The sequence below is a fragment of the Danio rerio genome, chromosome 6 (genome assembly GCF_052040795.2).
Source record: "Danio rerio strain M-AB ecotype USA chromosome 6, GRCz13ab, whole genome shotgun sequence".
Taxonomy (NCBI): domain Eukaryota; kingdom Metazoa; phylum Chordata; class Actinopteri; order Cypriniformes; family Danionidae; genus Danio; species Danio rerio.
In genome coordinates this window covers 60,659,035-60,679,291 of record NC_141026.1, presented here as the reverse complement: position 1 = coordinate 60,679,291, position 20,257 = coordinate 60,659,035, and the positions used below count along the sequence as shown (strand labels likewise).

Sequence of the window (20,257 nt, the reverse complement as noted above, 5' to 3'; positions counted from 1 at the left end):
CGCCCCTCTTTCTCTAGTTCTGCGCCAATTAAATTGATTTTTAGCAGCTGATGAGGCGATGCACTAAATCAGGGGTCACGAAACTTGTTCCTGGAGGGCCGGTGTCCTGCAGATTTTATCTCCAAACCTAATCAAACACACCTGAACAAGCTAATCAAGGTCTTACAAGGTATACTTGAAACATCCAAGCAGGTGTGTTGAGGCAAGATGGAGCTAAACCCTGCAGGGACACCAGCCCTCCAGGACCAGGATTGGTGACCCCTGCACTAAAGTAAACATTTTAAACACATTGCTTTGATCATAGGCTTTAGAGAACAGCCAATGCTGATCACATTGGTGTTATTGTATGCATTAAATGATTAAAATTGTATTAATTTTTTCTTGCATTACTCAGTGATTCCTCCGCATACCACTAGAAGCAAGCCCGCGTACCACTAGTGGTACACCTACACCTACACCTACCTAAGTGGTAGTTTGAGAACCACTGATCCAGATATTAATTATTTCCTAAACATTATATTATTTCAAACAACTAAACTGTCAACAAAAGTCACTTTGTTAAAATGTAGAGTTGAGTTTTCAACATCAAAAGTCGACAGAGCAAACACTTGTACACAAAAATATTGAAACTGTTCATTGGCAGATGTTTTTACAGTGGATAAATGTAGGCCGTAGTGTGTGAAAAAAACTAATGCACTTCTGCATCGCAGAATAAGATCAATACTATATAGTTCTTGTGTTACCATAGTAACTATAGAATCGCCACAACAGATGTAATTACTATAGTAGTTGCGTTACCATAGCGACTATAAAATCGCCACAACAGATCAGTTACTATAGTGGTTATATTACCATAGCAACTGTAGAATCGTCACAACAAATCAGATACTATATTGGTTGTGTTACCATAGCAACTATAGAATCGCCAAAGCAGATCAATTACCATAGTGGTTGTGTTACCATAGCTACTATAGAATCGTCACAACAGATCAGATACTATATTGTTTGTGTTTCCATAGCAACTATAGAATCGCCACAGCAGATCAATTACCATGGTGGTTGTGTTACTATAGCTACTATAGAATCACCACAACAGATCAATTAATATAGCAGTCGTGTTACCATAGCTACTATAGAAATCGTCACAGCAGATCAATTACTATAGTGGTTGTGTTACTATAGCAACTATAGAATCGCCACAACAGATCAGTTACTATAGTGGTTATATTACCATAGCAACTGTAGAATCGTCACAACAGATCAGATACTATATTGGTTGTGTTACCATAGCAACTATAGAATCGCCAAAGCAGATCAATTACCATGGTGGTTGTGTTACCATAGCTACTATAGACTCACCACAACAGATCAATTAATATTGCAGTCGTGTTACCATAGCTACTATAGAAATCGTCACAGCAGATCAATTACTATAGTGGTTGTGTTAACATTGCAACTATAGAATCGCCACAACAGATCAGTTACTATAGTAGTTGTGTTACTATAGCAACTATAGAATTGCCACAACAGATCAGTTACTATAGTGGTTATATTACCATAGCAACTGTAGAATCATCACAACAGATCAGATACTATATTGGTTGTGTTACCATAGCAACTATAGAATCACCACAGCAGATCAATTACCATAGTGGTTGTGTTACCATAGCAACTATAGAATCGCCACAACAGATCAGTTACTATAGTAGTTGTGTTACTATAGCAGCTATAGAATCGCCACAACAGATCAGTTACTATAGTGGTTTTATTACCATAGCAACTGTAGAATCATCACAACAGATCAGATACTATATTGGTTGTGTTACCATAGCAACTATAGAATCGCCACAGCAGATCAATTAGCATAGTGGTTGTGTTACCATAGCAACTATAGAATCGCCACAACAGATCAGTTACTATAGTGGTTTTATTACCATAGCTACTTTAGAATCGTCACAATAGATCAGATACTATATTGGTTGTGTTACCATAGCAACTATAGAATCGCCACAGCAGATCAATTACTATAGTGGTTGTGTTACCATAGCTACTATAGAATTGTCACAACAGATCAATTACCATAGTGGTTGTGTTGCCATAGAAACTATAGAATCACCACAATAGATCAGTTACTATAGTAGTTGTGTTACCATAGTCACTATAGAATCGCCACAGCAGATCAGTTACTATAGTAGTTGTGTTACCATAGTCACTATAGAATCGCCACAGCAGATCAGTTACTATAGTAGTTGTGTTACCATAGCAACTATAGAATCGCCACAGCAGATCAGTTACTATAGTAGTTGTGTTACCACAGCAACTATAGAATCGCCACAGCAGATCAGTTACTATAGTAGTTGTGTTACCATAGTCACTATAGAATCGCCACAGCAGATCAATAACTATAGTTCAGGAACACTACAGTCTTTACTATAGATGTCTACAGTAGTTTGTGATGTGTGAGGACGCTGCAGTGCTCTGTGTGGTCAGTGTGCTCCAGTAATTGACCAGCGCTGTGGCTGATGGGGGTAATTGCTCATCACAAGCCACGGGGAGGCTTTTATTTGCTCTGAGAGACTCTTTGTGTTCACTGAGAGCTCGGCTTTGTTTGTGCTACAAAAACTAATTAAAGCACTTGTTGAGCCGTACGATCTCCACTGACGGACGACAGCAAAGAAACTGGAGGAAATGTTGAGGGATAAGTGAGTAGCTGAGTTTTGGATTCGTTCATTTACCATATAAAACAAATACTATGGTAATTTAAGAAAATATGAGATTGTAATGGTGCTTCCATGTCTGAAAAGTTTATATGCAAAAGCAGTTAGCTCTGTTTATAATCTTTTCAGAAATCCGGTTTTTACATTGGGTACTGAAGAGTATAACTGCAAAACAAAGAGCATTTCTAATAATCAAGTCGTTATATTCATTCACCTGTAGTCCTTCAGCTTAGTCCCTTTATTCCTCAGGGTTCGCCAAGCGGAATGAACCGCCAACTATTCCAGCAGATGTTTTACACTGCGGATGCACTGCCAGTACTGGGAAACACCCATACACACTCATTCACACACACACACACACACACACACACACACACACACACACACACACACACACACACACACACACACACACACACTCATACACTAAAGCCAATTCAGTTCATCAACTCTCCTATAGCGCATGTGTTTGGACTGTGGGGAGTACCCAGAGGAAACCCACGCCAACACGAGGAGAACATGCAAACTCCAGACAGAAACGCCAATTGACCCAGCCGGGACTCAAACTAGAGACCTTCCTGCTGTGAGGTGATCGTGCTAACCACTGAGCCACTGAACTCTTTAAATATAAAATATTAATATTGAATTCACTATATCATGATATATACAGTGTTCAGCTTAAATGAGCACACCCTCTTTTGAAAATCTATGTTTATCCATTTCTTAGTGAATGTGGATAAAAACTTTTGATGCAATTAAACAGGTTTTATTAAACTGTTTAACCATTAAAATAAGAGTTTGCTTACTAAACATCTTCAGGAATTTCAGTGTAAAATGCATCAAATTTTTATATTTTTTAATATTTCTCTTGATTTTTCCTCTTCTAAACTTTTATTTAAAGAGCACCTATGGTGAAAAATCTACTTTTCAAGCTGTTTGGATAGACATATGTGTGTTGGTATAGTGTATAGACCGTCATATTGGGCTGATATAAACACACCCAGTCCTTTTTTAATTTACCAACATAAAAACGGTGGACCAATTGGAGCGGTTTTCAGACCGACTGCAACTTGGCGTAGGAGTGCAGTCCCCCCGCCCACCGAATTGATTGACAGCTGCGTATTAACATGTCTCCATAGTAACGCATAAAATCATATCAACAAGACAAGCAAAGCAACTGGGAATAAAAGATCTGTTCAGCTCTCTGTGATTATTAATCTTCATTAAATGTGATCAGGAGTGAGTTTCACAAGTTTAAAATGTTTTAAATCAGAGCACGTGTGTAATGAAGTACAGCCATTTACTTTGGATTTACTTTATCAGCACAGCCGCGTGTCAGAACAAATATAAATGAAGACGCTTAACCCCTGTTTGTGGACGTTAGGTCAGGTTTATTTTGTACATTTACATAACAAATATCGACACAACAGTGGAGATTAGCCTGTATCCTGTCACATTTACTGTGCAAAATAAGTGCAAAGCTAAACGCGAGTGATGTCTGTGGCTGTTTCTCAATCTTCAGCGGTCTTGCGTCTTCGTGTTCTCGTGTAACGTCTTCATCAGCTGCCAAAGTTCAGTTCCAATACTCAAGAGCGCAAGAACAGAGGACGCGTGAACCTTCCCGGATGTGATCTTGATATCGAGGATGCACCGAACTCGCTCTAGAAGTCCCAGAAGTCATTGCGGCTGGAGATGGGAAGTGCAGCATTTTATCTAGATTTATTAAAAAGTTCATACCTTATTTACCTCAGGAGTTTCCCTAAATGAAACAGTGAATATAAACATTACTATGGACATCTTAATAAAGCAGGCCCGGGCCTAACCCTAGGCAAGGTTTCAGGTGGAGCCCCGTCACATTGCAAGCTTTTTGACCGACTACAAGCTGGGAAAACGTCAGATAAATATGCTAATGCAATTGACGTTATTGTTGAATAGATCTAATATTTACACATTTGCTTGAGGAAGGACTGATGGGGGTATTTACATTTCTATTACTATTTTCCATAACATCTATGCCCTTCCATAACATTAGCTGCAGTTAAAACGAACAGATAGCACTATAGCTATTTATTGATTAGCAATGTTATGTCATATCTGTCAACATTGGGATGTTAAAAAATATGGGACAACAAATAGCTTCAAATGATAGAATACATAGCAAACAATAGAAAATATTGACGATAAAATAAAAGGTTTAGCCTATTAAAATCAATGGCCTATCCAGAAATTAAATAAAGCTGTAAAATCTACTTCACGTTTGATTGTATTTGCATATTGATTAAAGTTACTGTAGTTATTTAGTGAAGAGCAGCAAATGAATCTCTCATTGTGTTTTGTTTGATAACAGAGGTGTTCATGTAAGAATGCACAGATCTATAATGAAGCATTCGACTACTTTAGTAACTGTTTGTGCTCATTTAAGAGAAAATTAGTCGTGTTTAAAATAAAACACACAGGATGGAGCAAAAAAAAAAAAAAAAAAAAAAACGGAAAAAAGAAGCACTTTTCCGACGGTCCCTTACTGAGAGCTCTAGAGCTCTCCCGGCTGAACGCATATTGCGAGGGCTTAAACGGAGCAGTGCTCGTAATGTCGAGCGAAAAAAAAGAAAAAGACAGCTGTGAATCATAACCAGCTTTGTCTTTTTGTAGGAAACACGCTTTAGATCTTTTTAGGGTAAGTAATATAGTTATTGCCGTTTATCACTAAATGCGTCAGAAATATCAAAAACAAAACCAACTTAACCCCGCTCATTTATGGCGCCCCCTGGATTTACAGTGCCCTTAGCATTTGCCTATACTGCCTATGCCACGGGCCGGCCCTGTAATAAAGGAATAAACACATTAAACAAATTATGTTTGTTTGCTGAAATTCATATTAAAACCTGTTTTACTTGTATTGTGCAGAGTGTATTTATCATGTTTTTATGAAGAGTATATATTTTGAAAAGGGGAAAAACAATAAATTGTTGTATGAAGGCTGTAATGTTTAAATAATATTTAATTTAAAATGCATGAAGGTCACGTGACCATCAGGAAGAACGCACCATTTCATTTCTCACAGGACGCGTTCTCTGCCGTCGCGGTCTCCTGAGTTAGTTTTTTTAGAGGACACCTGGTAAGACCAAGAACGCAAGTCCGTTCTCTGCGTTCTTGGAATTGAGAAACAGCCCATGTGTGTGTGTGTGTGTGTGTGTATGTGTGTATTTGAGGAAACGTAAGTATTGTAGGTTTTGTTAGTTTAGTGGCTAATTTGTACGAATTCATACGAGTTCAGTCGTACATAAATTTACGATTTTAAAAAGGATGCGTGGCACCCAACCCCACCACTAACCCTAACCGTCATTGGGTGATGAGGAAATCGTACTAAATTGCACGAATTAGATCATACAAATTCATACGAATTAGCCACTAAATCAAAAAGTTACGAATTGCCGTGAAATTGCGTTGGTATTTGTGTGTGTGCATAGACTTTGTAACGACATCATGTCATTGCAACTCCCTAACAAATGCATCAAATACTCGTTGGTAAAGCTCTTACTGTAGTATTTCTGACAAACGCTACGTGAGAGCTTCTTCCTTTAAGTCTGTCTGTTGTCTGACGCAGCCGAGGAAGGAGACTGAGGCAAGCCGAAAGGCACGTAGAAACAGTGGGCGAACTAGGCCTGAAGGCGCAGTTCACAAAAAACGCCACCTGGTGCTCAGTTGTACAAAAGAGAAACTTATAATAGGTAAAATAAAAAAATCTGATGAGTGTTTTGAGCTGAAACTTTACAGACACATTCTGGAGACACAATACACCCTTTAATATTTCCCCCAACATATTTATTTGGCTGCAGTAATTTCTGTATTGTGGTCTTCAGGGTTTTTGTTAGATTAGTTCATCAGTTTTGTCTTTGGCACTGACTTATCTAATGTATATACACAAATGTATGACTGTAAATCCTCCTGTAGGAAATATTGATGTAAAAGAGAGATCTGTGAGGGCTCAACTCATTTATGATCAACACTGAATCTTTATGGCGGTATGAGTTTTTGTTCTTTTTTTGCTCAGCCCTGCTGCAAACATTACTCAGAGACCAAACATTCAAAGCAGCGACACTTCATTGTCGGAGGAAAAAAAGCTTTTACTCACACTTTGTGGTCAGCTTATTCTGAGCATTCATACATTTGATTTATGACATCCCACATGCAGCGTTTCTGGATTCAATATGCTTCTGCCACACTGACATATTCACTACACTGCTGCACGTTATGGGATGTGTTTAAACATTTGACTATATATATATATATATATATATTTTTTTTTTTATATTTTCGGCTGGCTCAGTTGGCGTTTCTGTGTGGAGTTTGCATGTTCTCCCTACGTTCGCATGGGTTTCCTCTGGGTGCTTCGGTTTCCTCCACAGTGTAAAGACATGCACTAAAGGTGAACTGTCCATAATGTGTGTGTGTGTGTGTATGAATGTGTATGGATGTTTCCCATGGATGGGTTGCGACTGGAAGGGCTTCCACTGTGTAAAACATGTCCTGGTTAAGTTGGTGGTTCATTCCGCTGTGGCGAACCCAGATTATTAAAGGGACTAAGCTGAAAAGAAAATGAATGACTGAATTTGTTTTTATTATGATTGCTTTGTTATGTCTAGTCTTGTTTGCATGTATCCTTGTAAGTGTCTTTTACTTCTTTACTTGCTATATGTTTGTAAAGATGCTGCCTTTAAAGGTGCTATATAAAACAAAGTTTATTATTATTACATTCAATCCAAACCTTACATCGGGCTGAACATACAGACGCTCTTTAACAATTATTATTACTGTCAACCTCTTAACTGTCGCCCCATGCACTTTTAGGCGTGAATATGAGATGTTCAACTTAAATGAATGCTTTGGTGAATAGATTTAAATTTGGTCTTAATTTTAAGAGACGTGTCAGATTGTAGATAAAGTGTAAATTGTCAAAAAAGTTAAATGAACAAAAAGTTCTGTGGCTTTAAGTTTATGGAAAAATAAAGCAATAAATGTATATTTTAATGTTACATAAAAACAAAAACAAAAACAAAAAAGAGACTCATTACAGCCAAAATTTGACAGAAAATAAAAGCTCTATATTTGAACAGATTATATTCCAAATTCGAAGAAAAGAAATGAGCTTTCATTCAAATTGTGTTTGAGTGCAGTACCAGATATGACCACCAGTTGACATTCATTTTCCATTGCTGAACATATAAGAGCGCCCCCTATTTTTGTGTATGTTTTAAGGAACATAAACCATATTTGTAACACTAAATTACGACTCTGAGCATCCTTATAGAATGAAACTCCAAATTTGAAGTTGATATCACAAAGGATGAGCTTTCATTCAAATTGTGTTTGGGTGCAGTACTACACATGACCACCATGCGACATTCAGTTTCTGTTGATGAACATATAGAAGCGCTGCCGATTTATATGTACGTTTTGAGGAACATGAACCGTACATTTTCATACCTACGCCAAAATTAGTAAAATAGACATCAAACTCGTGAGTAGTATGGGTATTTTGGTGGTATTAAATTTGAAGTTACCCTAAAAATGTCTACAAGTTGATTACATGTGCATTGCTGTAGCAAAGTTATGGTAAATTACAATTCTGAGTATCCTTGTCGCAAATTAATACATATCGTTTGCTCAGTAATATCAATCAAAAATCAGTCTAAAAACTAGAAACTATAAATGTTTATCTTTCAAATGATATATGGGTTGTTATTATTGCAGAATGTTTAAACTATAACATTATGGTTTAAATATGTAACCACGAACCGTCCCACAGGTTAAAGGGTGACAATAAACAGATTTTGATCCCTTACTCTTCCTATATAACAGAAGACTAAAAACAGCAGTAAAATATGCATGAATAAATTAAACTCCAAATTTTAAGTTGACATCATAAAAATTGAGCTTTCATTCAAATTTGTTTGGGTGCATTACCAGATATGACCACCATATGACATTCAGTTTCCATTGCTGACACATAAGAGCACCCCCTATTGCTGTGTTTGTTTTAGGGAACATAAACAATAATTGTAATGCTAAAGTACGGCTAAGAGTGCCCTTGTCAAATGAAACTCCAAATTTGAACTTGATATCTCAAAAAAATTTGCTTTCATTCAAATTTTGTTTGGGTGCAGTACTACACATGACCACCAGGACATTCCGTTTCCATTGATCAACATGAGAGCGCCTCCAATTTCTGTGTATGTTTTGAGGAATATGAACTATATTTGTTCAGGCTTTTGACAATATTTTTAAAGCAGACAAGAAAGTCCAAAGTAGTATGAGTATTTTGGTAGTATGTAAGTTGGATTTAACCTAAAAATATCTAAAAGTTGCTTACATGTGGATTGCTGTAGCAGAGTTATGGTAAATTACAATTTTGCGGATCCTTGTTGCAATTTAATACTTAGCATTTGCTCAGTGATATCAATCAAAAATCTGCCTTAAAAACTAGAAACTAGATATGTTTATCTTTCAAATTATATATGGGTTGTTATTATTGCAGTATGTTTAAACTATAGCATTATGGTTTAAATATGTAACCACAAACTGTCCCACAGGTTAAAGGGTGACAATAAACAGATTTTGATCCCTTACTCTACCTACATAACAGAAGACTAAAAACAGCAGTAAAACATGCATGAATAAATTAAACTCCAAATTTGAAGTTGATTTCTCAAAAAATGAGCTTCCATTCAAATTGTGTTTGGGTGCATTACCAGACATGACCGCCAGGACATTCAGTTTCCCATGATCAACATATTGATCTTATTCTCCGCAGACGAGCGGGTGCTGCCATTTGAATCTTTTTGGCACGAGACTTCCGGTTTCATTCACTTCCATTTATTTTTAGACATTAAAAACTGCTCGTTTCGCTATTTGATGTTGTGAACTGATATTTCCTTGTTATATTATTCTACTTGGTCTGTATAGTCATGCAAACATTTGTTTGTAGAGCAAGTAGTTTGACCGTTTTTTGCCGTTTATTATTCCTTGTCATTTCTCCCATAGGCGACTGAAACGAAAGTTCTAAGACAATCGCGAAAACAGGCGCACTTCCACATTTTAAAATAAGGTCAATAAGAGCGGCCCCTATTTCTGTGCATGTTTTGAGCAACATAAACCACATTAGTTCATACTTCTGACAATATTTGTAAAGTAGATATCAAACTCTTGAGTAGTACGAGTAATGTGGTGGTATTTAATTTGAATTGAACCTTAAAATATATTATTAAACCTATTATTGTGTCTCGTAGAACTTTTTGTCTCAGTTTAAGATTTTTAAACATGTTTACCTAAAATGTATATTTAGAAAACCAAAACTGCTTAATTTTAAAAACAGTCCAAATAATAAACCAACCAGATGAATGAGAAGACTTAATTTATTTATAAATGACACGCTTACCGGTCTACCTCCATTCAGCAAAACCAGTGAAACACAACACTGTCTCCAAACTGCTCATAATTTAAGACATAAATTAGATTTGATGTAAATAGGAAATTAAATAAAACAAAGTCAAGCGGCAGGACCAAAAATGAAATTAAAGCATATATGGTTCACTGTACACCAGATTGAAGATTACGTCCTGATCGAATCTATCAAAGAAAGTTTTCTAAACACAGGCTTAAAAAAATAAAAGAAATACATTTGAATTAAATTAAAAAAACACAACGTGTGCATGTATTGGAAGCCCAAACGTCAGACTCTCTGACAGAATAAAGACACACATCGGGCATCTAAAACAGCCGCCTCTAAAGGTCGTCAAAGATAACAATAAAACAGATACAGAGAATTCAATATTCATATTAAACATCTTCAACAATACTCCCCATAATGAAGGAAACTCCAGACTAACTGAAGCCTGAAGTTCTTGTGCACTGAAAACACTCCAAAATAAAGGTTGATGATTTGGTCAAATATGGACAAACCCAACCACTGGGTTAAACAGAGTCATTTCAATTAAATTGGAAAAAATTAACCAAACATTGGGTTTGTTCAAATGTGACCCAACATTATTTTATTGCATACAAAGTTTTTCTCTCAAAACCCAAAAGTCTACAAAATGAATTTGTGATGTACTGCTTTTAAAATGCTTGGTTGTTCCACCCAATGTTAGGTCAAACATAGACTAACCCAACCATTGGGTTATTTTTTAAAATGACTTTTTAACCCAAAAATAGGGTTTTTACTTAAATCCAAATTGCGTTAAATATGGACAAACACAACCATTGGCCTAAAAAGCATAATTAAATTTAATTGAAAAAAATGAACCAAACATTATGTTCGTCCAAATGTGACACAATGATGGGTTAAAACAGCCTAGTCTTTTTTTGAAGAGTGAGTGCAAAGTTTTTCTCTCAAAACCTGAAGGTCTCAAAACTGCTCTCTACCATCTAAAATAGCTGGGTTGTTCCAAATCAAATCGGATCAAATATGTACAAACCCAATTGTTGGGTTAAAAAGTGTAATGATTGACCATAATGGTAAAAATAATGGCTGTTTTAATCCAACACTGGCTCAAACCTAATAATTTTTTTTTTTATTAAATAACACTTTTCAACCCAATGGTTGGGTTTGTCCATATTTGACAATTTACACCAAATCATAACCTAACTTTAAGGTTAAAAAGGAATTTTACAAATTAACCCAGGGGTTGGGTTTGTCCATATATGACCTAGCTTTGGGTTACAACAACCCAGCATTTTTAAGGCTGTTCACTCTAATAAATGCTGCATTGTTTCAACCCAAATTGGACAAACCTAGCAGTTGGTTCTGTCCCTATTTGACCCAAAATTTGGTTCAAATCACCAATAGTTTTTCAGAAAGTACACAAAAAATGATTGTTTGTTTTAAACCAATATTGGTTTAATTTTGAAAAAAATTTAATTTAAAAGACGCTTTTTAACCTAATGGTTGGGTTTGTCCATATTTGACCCAATATTGGGTTTAATAACACTTTAAAAATTGTAGGTTATATATGGGTTGTTCAGACTGTTGTGTTTGTCCATATTTGACCCGATATGGTTTTGAATAATGTAGCATTTTTAGAGTGTTGTTGTAACCCAAACTTGCGTAAATTATGGGCAAACCAGACTTTCGGGTTACAAAGCATAGTTTAAAGAATGAAGCCGATAGTTGTGTTAGGCCATATTTGAACCAACATTGAGGAAAACAACCAAACATTTTTAGAGAGCAGAGCCAGCATATGTACATGTACAGTCTTTAAAAAGCTGGCTCGGGTCAAATATGGGCAAACTCATTTAAATAATAAAAATGACCCAACTTTGGGTTTTAACAACACAGCAAGTGTTTCATGAAATGGGTAAAATATGGACAAACGCAAAGTAGATTTATAGCTATGCCTATGAATTGAACTGAATAAACGATGCCAGCAGTTAGTTCTGTGCATATTTGACTAAATTAGTTTGAAATGACCCATAAATCTTTTAGAAATCACACTAAAAATTATTATTTGTTTTAAACCAGTGCTGGTTTAATTTGTCCAATTAAATTTAAATGACACATTTTAACCCAATGGTTGGGTTTATCCATATGTGACCCAATATTGTGTTAAAACAACACTCTAAAATGTTAGGTGTTAAAAATGCTGGGGTTTTATAATGCAAGTTTGGGTCAAATATCGGCAAACCCAACTGTTGTGTTTGTCCATATTTGACCTGATATGGCTTTGAATAACGCAGCATTTTTAGAGTGTTGTTGTAACCCAATATTGGGTCAAATATGGATAAACCCATTTAAATAATAAAAATGACCCAACTTTGGGTTATAACAACACAGCAAGTGTTTCATAAAATAAAATATGGACAAATGCAAAGTTGATTTATAGTTATGCCTATGAATTGAACTGAATAAATGATGCCTGCAGTTAGTTCTGTGCATATTTGACACAAAATTTGTTTGAAATGACCCATAATTCTTTTAGAAATCACACTAAAAATGACTATTTGTTTTAAACCAGTGCTGGTTTTATATTTTCAATTAAGTTTAAATGACACTTTTTAACCCAATGGTTGGGTTTGTCCATATTTGACCCAATATTGGGTTACAACAACACTCTAAAAATGTTAGGTGTTAAAAATGCTGAGTTTTTATAATGATTGTTTGGGTCAAATATGGGCAAACCCAACTGTTGTGTTTGCTCATATTTGACCTGATATAGTTTTGAATAATGTCGCATTTTTAGTGTTGTTGTAACCCAAACTTGAGTCAAATATGGGCAAACCAGACTTTTGGGTTACAAAGCGTAATTAAAAAGAATGAACCCAATAGTTGAGTTTGGCCATTTTTGACCCAACATTGAGTAAAACAGCCCAACATTTTTTAGAGAGCAGTTTTGAGAAAAACTTTGTATTCACTCTCAAAAAAAAAAAAGAGTCTGGGCTATCATGACCCAGCATATGTACATGTACAGTCTTTAAAAAGCTGGCTCGGGTCAAATATGGGCAAACCCATTTAAATAATAAAAATGACTCAACTTTGGGTTTCAACAACACAGCAAGTGTTTCATGAAATGGGTAAAATATGGACAAACGCAAAGTTGATTTATAGTTATGCCTCTAAAGTGAACTGAATAAATGATGCCTGCAGTTAGTTCTGTGCATATTTGACTAAATTTGGTTGAAATGACCCATAATTCTTTTAGAAATCACACTAAAAATGACTATTTGTTCAAAACCAATGCTGGTTTAATTTTTCCAATTAAATTTAAATGACACTTTTTACACTCTAAAACACTCTAAAAATGCTGCATTATTCAAAGCCATATCAGGTCAAATATGGGCAAACACAACAGTTGGGTTTGCCCATATTTGACCCAAACTTGCATTATAAAACCCCAGCATTTTTAACACCTAACATCTTTAGAGTGTTGTTGTAACCCAATATTGGGTCAAATATGGATAAACCCATTTAAATAATAAAAATGACCCAACTTTGGGTTATTATAACACAGAAAGTGTCTCATGAAATAAAATATGGACAAATGCAAAGTTGATTTATAGTTATGCCTATGAATTGAACTGAATAAATGACGCCAGCAGTTAGTTCTGTGCATATTTGACTAAATTAGTTTGAAATGACCCATAATTCTTTTAGAAATCACACTAAAAATTATTATTTGTTTTAAACCAGTGCTGGTTTAATTTGTCCAATTAAATTTAAATGACACATTTTAACCCAATGGTTGGGTTTATCCATATGTGACCCAATATTGTGTTAAAACAACACTCTAAAATGTTAGGTGTTAAAAATGCTGGGGTTTTATAATGCAAGTTTGGGTCAAATATCGGCAAACCCAACTGTTGTGTTTGTCCATATTTGACCTGATGTGGCTTTGAATAATGTTGCATTTTTAGAGTGCTGTTGTAACCCAATATTGGGTCAAATATGGATAAACCCATTTAAATAATAAAAATGACCCAACTTTGGGTTATAACAACACAGCAAGTGTTTCATAAAATAAAATATGGACAAATGCAAAGTTGATTTATACTTATGCCTATGAAGTGAACTGAATAAATGACGCCAGCAGTTAGTTCTGTGCATATTTGACACAAAATTTGTTTGAAATGACCCATAATTATTTTAGAAATCACACTAAAAATGACTATTTGTTTTAAACCAGTGCTGGTTTTATATTTTCAATTAAGTTTAAATGACACTTTTTAACCCAATGGTTGGGTTTGTCCATATTTGACCCAATATTGGGTTACAACAACACTCTAAAATGTTAGGTGTCAAAAATGCTGAGTTTTTATAATGATTGTTTGGGTCAAATATGGGCAAACCCAACTGTTGTGTTTGCTCATATTTGACCTGATATAGTTTTGAATAATGTCGCATTTTTAGTGTTGTTGTAACCCAAACTTGAGTCAAATATGGGCAAACCAGACTTTTGGGTTACAAAGCGTAATTAAAAAGAATGAACCCAATAGTTGAGTTTGGCCATTTTTGACCCAACATTGAGTAAAACAGCCCAACATTTTTTAGAGAGCAGTTTTGAGAAAAACTTTGTATTCACTCTAAAAAAAGAGTCTGGGCTATCATGACCCAGCATATGTACATGTACAGTCTTTAAAAAGCTGGCTCGGGTCAAATATGGGCAAACCCATTTAAATAATAAAAATGACCCAACTTTGGGTTTTAACAACACAGCAAGTGTTTCATGAAATGGGTAAAATATGGACAAACGCAAAGTTGATTTATAGTTATGCCTCTAAAGTGAACTGAATAAATGATGCCAGCAGTTAGTTCTGTGCATATTTGACTAAATTTGGTTGAAATGACCCATAATTCTTTTAGAAATCACACTAAAAATGATCATTTGTTTTAAACCAGTGCTGGTTTAATTTTTCCAATTAAATTTAAAGGACACATTTTAACCCAATGGTTGGGTTTGTCCATATTTGACCCAATATTGGGTTACAACAACACTCTAAAATGTTAGGTGTTAAAAATGCTGTTTTTTATGCAAGTTTGGGTCAAATATGGGCAAACCCAACTGTTGTGTTTGTCCATATTTGACCTGATATGGTTTTGAACAATGCAGCATTTTTAGAGTGTTGTTGTAACCCAATATTGGGTCAAATATGGATAAACCCATTTAAATAATAAAAATGACCCAACTTTGGGTTATTATAACACAGAAAGTGTCTCATGAAATAAAATATGGACAAATGCAAAGATGATTTATAGTTATGCCTCTGAATTACACTGAATAAATGACGCCTGCAGTTAGTTCTATGCATATTGGACTAAATTTGGTTGAAATGACCCATAATTATTTTAGAAATCACACTAAAAATGATCATTTGTTCAAAACCAATGCTGTTTAAATTTGTTCAATTAAATTTAAATGACACATTTTAACCCAATGCTTGGGTTTGTCCACATGTGACCCAACATTTGGCTGGCGCTTTTATTAGAGTGTTTGAAGCACTACTCAACTACGTACATGTAGCAATAAAAAAATAAAAATAAAGTTGTTTTGTTTGTTTGCATCATTAGAATGCAGCTTAGCACCAATCCTGCAGCAGTGTGTCCTGCGGACAGAGGTTAAATCTCCAGCAGTCCACTGCCGCTGTCCACACCGTTGCCTGTGCTGCTCTTTTCCTCTCCTCCGACCGCAGGCTCCTGGATGCCGATCTCAGACCCCGCCGGAGCCACTTTATCTGCAGAACTCTCCTTGGCGCGGGTGTCCGGCTCCTCTTTCCCCTGCAGGCTGGCTTCAGAGTGTGTTTTCTGGTGTTTGCTGAGGTGGTCGCTGCGGGTGAAGCGCTTATTGCACAGCAGACACGTGAACTTCTTTTCCCGGGTGTGTGTGCGGACGTGGCGCTCCAGTTCGTCAGAGCGAGTGAAGCGTTTCCCGCAGAACAGCCAGTTGCAGACGAACGGCCGCTCACCTGTATGCCAGCGCAGGTGGGCTTTCAGATGTGAGGCTTTACCGTACACCTTCCCGCAGCCGGGGATGTGGCAGCTGTGGACAGGTTTCTTCCGCAGCGATGCTGCTGACGCTCCGAGCCTTTCCAGCTCCTGACAATTCGGGCAATCGCAAGAAGACCTGCAGAGAGATAATGACTCAATAAACATGCACACTTTTCACAAGACTGTTATGATGCATCTAATGCTTGAATCCTTAAATGTTATACATATTTAGATTTGTTTTTAAACATATGAACATTTACATGTACAGTTGATGTCAGAATTATTAGCCTCCTTGTCTATTTTCTAGCAAGTTTTTAAGCATAATACACTGAAAATAGTGTTGCATGCAGAATTGTTGCAAGCAATTGATTTGTGTTGAATTTAAACCAACAAATTAAGTTTAATAATGTTCAACTTAATTTGTTTGTTTAAATTCAGCCCAAATAAATTGTTTACAACCACTTAACGTAAAAATAGAGTAAATCCAAGAAATCACCTTTGAGTAGTTTGTTTTTCAGTGTAGTTTTAATAATTCATCTCTGATAACTGATTTATTTTCTCTTCACCATGATGACAGCACATAATATTAGACTAGATAGGCAAGGCAAGTTTATTTCTATAGCACATTTCATACACAAGGGCAATTTAAAGTGCTTTACTTAAACAGGAATACAAGAGACGAGTGTAAGAAAATAAAAACAAATAATAAGAATTCTAAAAATAAGAATAAAAAACAGATAAAACAGGTTAAAATGTGTTAAAATAGGTTTTAAGATAATGAAAAAGAAAAGAAAGACATAATAGTGCGATCTGTCGGACGCAGCACAGTGCTCATTCAGTAAAGGCACAGCTAAACAGATGTGTGTTCAGTCTTGATGTGAATGTGCCTAATGTTGGAGCACATCTGATCATTTCTGGAAGCTGATTCCAGCAGCAGGGGGCGCTGTTAGTTGCTGAAAGCTGCTTTGACTGAACTCTTGGAACTTCGTTTATATGATCCTAAAGATCTGAGTGATCTGTTGGGTTTGTATTCAGTGAGCATATCTGTAATGTATTGAGCTCCTAGGCCATTTAGTGATTTATAGAGCAGTAATAATACTTTAAACTCTATTCTGAATGTAACTGGGAGCCAGTGTAGAGACCTGAGGACAGCTGTGATGTGCTCTGATTTTCTGGTTCTGGTCAGAATTCTGGCCGCAGCGTTCTGGATGAGCTGCAACTGTCTGACTGTCTTTTTAGGAAGACCAGTGAGGAGTCCATTACAGTAATCCACCCTGCTGCTGATAAAAGCATGAACAAGTTTCTCTAAATCTTCACTGGAAACAAAGCATCTGATTCTTGCAATGTTTTTGAGATGACAGTATGCTGATTTACTGACTGCTTTGACATGACTATTAAAACTCAGATCTGACTCCAGAGTCATATTCTTCAAGACACTAGTATTTAGCTTAAAGTGACATTTAAAGGCTTCACTAGGGTAATTAGGGTAAAGTTAGGGTAATTAGGCAAGTCATTGTATAACAGTGGTTTGTTCTGGAGACAATCCAAAACTAATATTGATAAAGGGGGCAAATAATATTGACCTTAAAATGGGTTTAAAACAATTAAGAACTGCTTTTATTCTAGCCGAAATAAGACTTTCTCCAGAAGAAAAAAAATTCACAGGAGGACTTTAACTGTATGTATTATATAATCTTCGCATCAAATTACACTAAACGAATGACCGCTTAAGTGAAGTGTTTGTAATGCAACGTCTGTGGGTGCAGGACAGTAAATCTGACATTATTCTCTCCTCTGGCTCCTGTTATCAGCCTCACACTATTGTTTTCCTTTTTCTGAAAGTCTTGATAACACCATCATGTTTTCTTTTATTACTTCAGATTGTAAATAAATGATTTGCTGTACTCTCCTATTTACTGCGATCTGAGTTTACCAACTATGACCACTTCTGCTGCTGAGAAATGCTTTCACATACGCAAATGTGAAAAGGGTTCGTATTGATATCATGGGCACTTCAAAATACTGTGAATAATTATTTATTATGTAAACTGCAAAAATGCCTTTCCAAAATGAGTTTTTGTCTTGTTTGTCGTCTAAATATATTGAATTCTTAAATAAATAAGCAGTAAATAATATTTTTTTTGTTTTAAGGCATAATAAGGCTAGATTAAGTAAGCTTGTTTTAGGGAAAAACTCACTTAATTTTGGCATATTATTTCTTAAAACAAGACTATGGGCCCTATTATACACCCGTCGCAATGTGGCGCAAGGCGCAATGCAATTGTTGTTTGCTAGTTTCAGCTTGGCGCAAGAGTTGTATTGACGTTTTCCGTCAAGCTGTTTAAATAGCAAATGCATTTGCGCTCATATGTGCGCCCATAGGTGTTCTGGTCTAAAAGGGTTGAGGTGTATTGCAAATTTAAGAAACTATAATAGATTTTTCAATAGACCAGAACAAAGCCGGTCTACTGTCCAGTGCAGAGCGCAGTAGTTATGCGCCTGGCTTACACACTGCTTAATACACACAAGATGTAGAGCAATACGCAAATATCTTTACATATGAAAAAGAATTAAAATATTAAGGATATATATAGGATATAATAAGAATAGATATAGGATATAAATATAAAGGATTAAAATATTACAAAACATATTATTTTCTAGCCTACATGAATATAAACACCACTGCCTTCATGCCTTCTTCATCTCGGGAGGCTTTTTCAGTTCATTCATAACGATTTGCTTTAGTATAATGTTATTATTATTAGCAGTATTATTTATTATATCCAAATTTATATTTGTTTTATTAAAAACAAGCTTAGATTTGTCCACCTGTCAGGTTTTAGACCATATGGGGCACAGCATGTGTTTTAGGATATAACTCAGGTTTCTGAACACACTTCATTATTATTGTTCATTTATTCGTTTGCTGGAAATTAGAACTGAATTTAGAAATAGCTGTGAAACAAATCTTTAGACTTAACAAACGAAATCAATTATTTATAGGCTAATTGATGTCTGTGAGTACAAGGTTTCCTGATCCACGAGAGCGAAAGAGAAAGTGAATAATTTATCTCTCATTCTCGCGCTGCAGATGCTCTGTTTAACTGTGTTCTTGCTAGTGAAATGCTCAGTTTTTCCACTTACACTTACTTTACATCACGCAGCTGGCTCTTGAAGGGAATGGGAGATGAGACTCTGATTGGTTTTTTCTCAAAACACACCTATAACTCTTTAAGAAAATAAACTCAACCCGTTTAGATCATGTGCCACGGCGCAAAGCAGATTTTCCCGTTCTTATATTAACAAAAGTGGATTCAGACACGCCCTGAAAGTGTTAGTTAAAGCATTGTGAAAAACATAAATGCACTATTGTTTATTGATGAGGCTTTTGTATATGAGACTATTGTAAAGTGTTATCTATTGTACTTTGAATATTTAGCTATTAATTTGACTTCAAAAGCAGAATACTGTATACAAGTTCAATATAAACTCTTCATAAAACTATTGAACAGCCCCCATAATTATCAATATAATATATGATACAACATACAATTAAAAAATAACTTTTGATCCACTTAAAATGTTGATTACTATATGCAATAAAGCAATGAACTAAGCATTTGTTCGGTTTCTAGTCCAAAATCTAAACATTCTTAAATCTAGAAGCATTTTCTATTCTAGTATGAAACACAGTTTTGTTTTCAGAAATAATAAGTCAGAATTAAGAGAGATTTCCTTTAAGCCAAGCAAAATAATCTGCCATTGGGATAAGAAAAATAATCGAACTAAAGCAAAGACAAATTTATTCATCTTGTACTATTGGCGGATTATTTTTGCTTGTTAAAAGAAAAAAAAAAACTTTTGATTTCGACACAATATTTCTAAAATCAAAACAATTTTTTTACCAGTCTACAACATGCTTCTTGATTTAAGATGTTTTAGATATCTGTTCTAAAAACAAGACTAAAACACCAAGTGAGAAAAACATTTTTTGCACTGTATTATATAGTTGAAGGTAAGATTATTCACCTTCCTGTAATTTTTTTCTTCCAATAATTCCCAA

At 35.5% G+C, this 20,257-nt stretch overlaps 3 protein-coding genes across 13 annotated transcripts in view; 1 reads left to right on the top strand and 2 right to left on the bottom strand.

Moving 5' to 3' along the window:
* LOC147843705 (uncharacterized) overlaps positions 1 to 20,257 on the top strand; it is a 999,056-nt gene that overhangs the window by 273,603 nt on the left and 705,196 nt on the right. The gene's annotated exons all lie outside the window — the stretch shown is intronic.
* Positions 1 to 20,257, bottom strand: part of ralgapb (Ral GTPase activating protein non-catalytic subunit beta) — a 471,588-nt gene that overhangs the window by 69,910 nt on the left and 381,421 nt on the right. The gene's annotated exons all lie outside the window — the stretch shown is intronic.
* sp7 (Sp7 transcription factor) overlaps positions 10,112 to 20,257 on the bottom strand; it is a 53,669-nt gene continuing 43,523 nt past the window's right edge. Inside the window, exons 4-6 of one of the 10 annotated variants that reach the window (XM_087255342.1) lie at positions 15,412 to 16,327; positions 14,959 to 15,202; positions 10,112 to 10,683 (exon numbers count right to left, since the gene is read on the bottom strand). In XM_087255342.1, the coding sequence (XP_087111468.1) occupies positions 15,823 to 16,327 (505 nt within the window). In that variant the 3' untranslated portion in view covers positions 10,112 to 10,683; positions 14,959 to 15,202; positions 15,412 to 15,822. 10 annotated transcript variants of the gene reach the window in all.